Consider the following 4,824-nt stretch of genomic DNA (forward strand, 5'->3'; position numbering starts at 1 on the left):
ATGTGAAAGGACACAGGGGAGAAAGAGAAAATGGGTTTGTTGAATGACTGCTTTGGGCCAGGCCATCAAGATAGATTTTATGGTGGAATCAAACAACAATACCCCTGCCCTCAAAGAATTTATCCTTGTCCTGGACAACTAGATGATTCAAGTAATAAAGATTGTGACAAGTGTTACAATAGAAGAGGGTGTATATGGAAGTCCAATAGGAAGAGTTAATCCATGGGATAGAGAAGCTCTCCCAGAGAAAATGGCATTTAAGCAAAGATCTGAGAGATGCACTGGATTTGGGAATTGGCAGGTAGGAATTTAGGAAAAGAAAAGAGCATATACCTGGGTCTAGAGACAAAAGGGAGCACAACACGCCAGAAAAAAAAAAAGAGAGAGAGAGAGAAATCCAGTCTTCCTGAGTTGTGGTGTGAGGAGGTGAGGGGATAGTTGGAGAAATTGTAACCCTTGTGTACTGTTGGTGGGAATGTAAAATGATGCAGCTACTGTGAAAAACAGCAAAGTATTTCTTCAAAAAAATTAAAAATAGTTACCATATGATCCAGCAATTCCACTTCTGGAGAACTGAAAGCAGGGATTCTAAGAGATATTTCTATACTCTTATTCATAGCAGGATCATTTGCAGGAGCCAAACAGTGGAAGCAACCAAGGTGTGCATCACAGGCTGAATGGATGGACAAAATGTGGTCCATACCTGCAATGGACTATTATTCAGCCTTAAAAAGGAAAGGAATTCTGACACATGCTTATGAACATGGGTGAACCATGAAACCATTACGCTAAGAGAAATAAGCCAGTCATAAATACTGCATGATTCCTTTTGCATGAAATATCTAGAGGATTCAAACTCATCAAGACAGAAAGTAAAATGGCAGTTTCCCCAGGCTAGGGGTAGGAGGGTTGGTGGTTCGTAATTTATTGGTTGGGTTGGGGAGTTACTGACAAATGAATAGTTTCAGTTTGGAGAAATGAAAAAATTCAGGAGATGGCTGGTGGGAATGGTAGAATAACATAAGTATACTTAATTCCAATAAATTGTATGCTTTAAATGGTTAAGATGGTAAATTCCTTGTTTATGTATATCTTACCACAATTTTTTGAATTTAAAATTTTTCAAGAAAACAAAGGACCCATCCTTGGTATTGTCCATTCCTAGAATGTTCAAAATTACTTCAAACCAATGCTTAACTTTGCTTTTTTAGAAATAATTTTAACCAGTTGTAAAGGTTAACACACTTCCATTGTAAGAAATACAGAAAATGAGGAAAATGTTGTTAAAGGATAATTTTTAGAATGTGAAATCATGATTCTCACACAAATATAAAATGAATGTCGAAGATTTTATTTAACTTATTACGGAAACCAGTATGATGTTACAACTGATTTGAAGGCCAGTGCAAGGGGTGCACGTGTATATATATAGGCAAGCTGGCCTGCTACAGTGAATCTGCAAATCAGTGCCAAACAGGTCTATATCTATTGGGTAATAATCATTAACATTCTACTGACAAACTAATTTGCACTACTACGGACAAAAATCACCTGTGACACTACAGGTTTTCTGCAAGAGTGACTGAACTGAACTGAACTGAACTGAAACAGCTCAAAGACAAAGTCTCAGGACCCTATAGAGTTAAGTGAAAGTGAAGTCAGTCAGTCCTCTACTCTTTGCAACCCCATGGACCAGGCTTCTCCATCCATGGGATTTTCCAGGCAAGAGTACTGGAGTGAGTTGCCATTTCCTTCTCCAGGGGATCTTTCTGACCCAGGGATCCAGCCCAGGTCTCCCACATTGTAGACAGACGCTTTACCCTCTGAGCCACCAGAGAAGCCTCTTTGTCTATAGAATTAGACAAACCAAAAAACTGTGCTAGGCAGGACACACACACCCCTCTTTTTTGTTGTTGTTGTTGTTGTTGTTGTGTGGGTTTTTTTTTTTTTTTGGTCAGTTTCAAAATCTTTCAAGAGACTTAAAAAAGAAAGTATTAAATCCTCAGTAACTCTTCATCCCAGAAACACTCGCTTTGATTCTTTTGTATCAAGGTTAATCCGGAGTATGACATGTTTTTTAAGCAAATGAAACAAAATACACAAGTGCAACATTCTGGGACACACTGCTCGACCGAATGGACCCTCGGTGCACACCTGCCCAGCTCACCCCGGGAGGTTCCATCCATTTGGCCACGAGTGGCTGCAAGCTAACAGCCCAAAACTTCGGGCGATCTCTCTTGGCGGGAGTGGAGGGAAGACAGGCTACAGGTGCACGGTGGACCGTCAGGGACTGGAGAAAAGCTTTAGCCGCTGAGAAGCAGGAACCTGCCTAGCGGCGGGCCAGGTGCGCCGGGCTGTCCAGGTGGCGCCGCCCCTTTCCTTCCCCGCCCTCTGCCCTCGGGCCCAGCGGAGGGGCAGGGGCGGGGCGACCTTTGCTCGGTTCGTCCCAGAGGGGCCTCTGCAGTTTCCTGCGCGCCACTCCCGGCCCTCCCGGCCCTCCCGGCCCTCCCGCCCCTCCCACCCGAACAGGTTGGGCCACGGCTGCTGCTGCGTCCCCACCTCCGACTGCGGTTTCGATCAGACTCGCCCTAGAACTGGTTTCGATCAGGCGGCTGGGAGAGAGGCAGGGCGGAGCGGCTGGGACGCTCGGAGCAAACTAGGGACGCGCGGCCGAGAGCGGACAGTCCTGCGCTGGAGACAAAGAGCGGCCGGAGGAGAACCGAGTGCAGGAGCGCGGGCGTGGCGGCGGTGGCGAGCGTGCGGACTTCAGGGAGCTGGAGCCCGGAGCGCTCTCTGCGGGCGCGAGGGCTAGAGATCGCCAGCCTGCGGCAGGTGCGCCACCCAGGATGCGGACGCCGGTGGTGATGACGCTGGGCATGGTGCTCGCGCCCTGTGGGCTGTTACTCAACCTGACCAGCACGCTGACGCCCGGCTGGAGGCTGTTGGAGGGCTTCCTCGACCAGCCGCTGGACCTGGTGCTGTACCAGGGCCTGTGGGACATGTGCCGCGAGCAGAGCAGTCGCCAGCGCCAGTGCGGCCAGCAGGACGACCTCGGCTACTTCGCCGCCGAGCCGGTGCGCGTGGCACGGGGACTGATGGTCACGTCGCTGGCCGTCACGGGCCTGGGGCTGCTGCTGGCGACGCTCGGCGTGCGCTGCTGGAGAGACGAGCCTCACTTCGCGCTGGCCGGCTTCTCCGGCGTCGTGCTCTTCACCGCGGGCCTCTTGAGCCTCATCCCAGTCTCCTGGTACAACCACTTCTTAGCGGATCGCACCGTCCTGCCGGCCCAGCCCAGCCCGGTCACGGTGCAGGTCGGCTACAGCTTGGTGCTGGGCTACCTGGGCAGCTGCCTGCTGCTGCTGGGCGGCTTCTCGCTGGCGCTCAGCTTCGCGCCCTGGTGCGCCGAGCGCTGTGACAGCTGTCGCAAGGCGCCCTCCAGCAGCGCGCGCCGCAGCAGCATTAGCACCGTGTATGTCGACGGGCCAGAGCCCGCACTCACGCCGGCCATCAAGTACTATAGTGATGGCCAGCACCGGCCACGGCCTCATCAGCTGGGCGCCGCCAGCCAGCGCAAGGCCGGTTTCCCGATGCCCCGGCCCCCACCCAAAGCCTACAGCAACCCGGTGGACGTGCTCGACGGGGAGAAGGCTCCAAACTCCGAACCCGGCGGGTCTTCCCGCAGCACTCGGCCCTGCGCCAGCACGCTGCCCTGCGACTCGGACGTGTAGGCGGCACCCCCAGCCTGCTCTGGCCCAGCCCTGTCTCACCAGGATCCAACTTTACCTTTCCGCTGAAAACACCTGGTTCGGAGTCGGACCCTGGGACACATTCCTGTAACTGGTTTGGAGGGCCATCTTCCTTTCCTTTGGCCAAACTAGATCCCTTGGACTCTTGGTTCAGGTTGGGTTTGATTTTCTCTTTAAGGAGTTTAGTGTTCCTCCCCAGAGGAATCAAGGCCCTCTTCTGGAGCGACAGGCATTTCATACTTTTAGCTGGAGACTAGAAAGAGTGACTTTGCATCTGTTGATTATAATGTCAAAATAAGCAAATGGAGGCTCAGAACTGGTTTAACACCTTGAAACAGCAATATTCTGAAATGCCTATGAACCTTGGATCAGTATAATTATTATTAATTTCCCCCCACTGTATAATTCATTTTCATGCAAACTCTCAAGAGACTAGTATGTTTCTGGTTATATCTGAAGGAGGCTCTTACAGTAAACATAGAGCCATGCAAATACCAACAGCTTTAGTGACTAATGGGACGAAGTAACCCGATTAACTCATATTTACATTTCCTCAGGTATAAAGAGGATTTATCCTTTTATCACTCACTCCAGAGTTTCTCTTCTAGACGCAGAAGGAGAATGAAGGGACTAATGCTGTATTGTTCTATTTCTTGGCTACCTCACACTGGCCATAAAGAGCTATATATTAAATATTTGGAACAAAATGGAACCTGTTAATCTCATTAGGCTAATGTACATGTGTATATATCTCTTATTTATAAATAAAATTTGAGAGCAAGAGTTTCACTATACTCACAGAAGCATTTGTCTCCAGCACAACCTTTGGAAAGTTAAGCTTTCATTACTAACAATTTCCTGGCTGCCTCCACAGGCTGAAATCTAGCACTCACATCTTTGCACCTCAGTGTAAGATTACTAAAAGTAGCCAATGGGTCCCTTCACTCTTTGATTGCTTTATTTTCAGGTTCATGCTGTTTTCTGTGCAAAGCCAAGTCTATTGTTGAAAAAACTAGAAGCACCAGTTTCCACATGAGGTGAGACTAGAAATCTTTTTCTTTTATAACACTGCTGCCTC

At 49.1% G+C, this 4,824-nt stretch overlaps 1 protein-coding gene across 1 annotated transcript; it reads left to right on the forward strand.

The window, feature by feature from the left end:
• The first annotated feature begins 2,428 nt into the window (after positions 1-2,428).
• Positions 2,429-4,540, forward strand: CLDN23 (claudin 23). The gene has a single exon (XM_069572895.1). The coding sequence runs from the start codon at positions 2,847-2,849 to the stop codon at positions 3,726-3,728; it is 882 nt and encodes a 293-aa protein (XP_069428996.1). The 5' UTR covers positions 2,429-2,846; the 3' UTR covers positions 3,729-4,540.
• Positions 4,541-4,824: the final 284 nt, after the last annotated feature.

This window comes from Ovis canadensis, chromosome 26 (genome assembly GCF_042477335.2).
Source record: "Ovis canadensis isolate MfBH-ARS-UI-01 breed Bighorn chromosome 26, ARS-UI_OviCan_v2, whole genome shotgun sequence".
Classification (NCBI taxonomy): domain Eukaryota; kingdom Metazoa; phylum Chordata; class Mammalia; order Artiodactyla; family Bovidae; genus Ovis; species Ovis canadensis.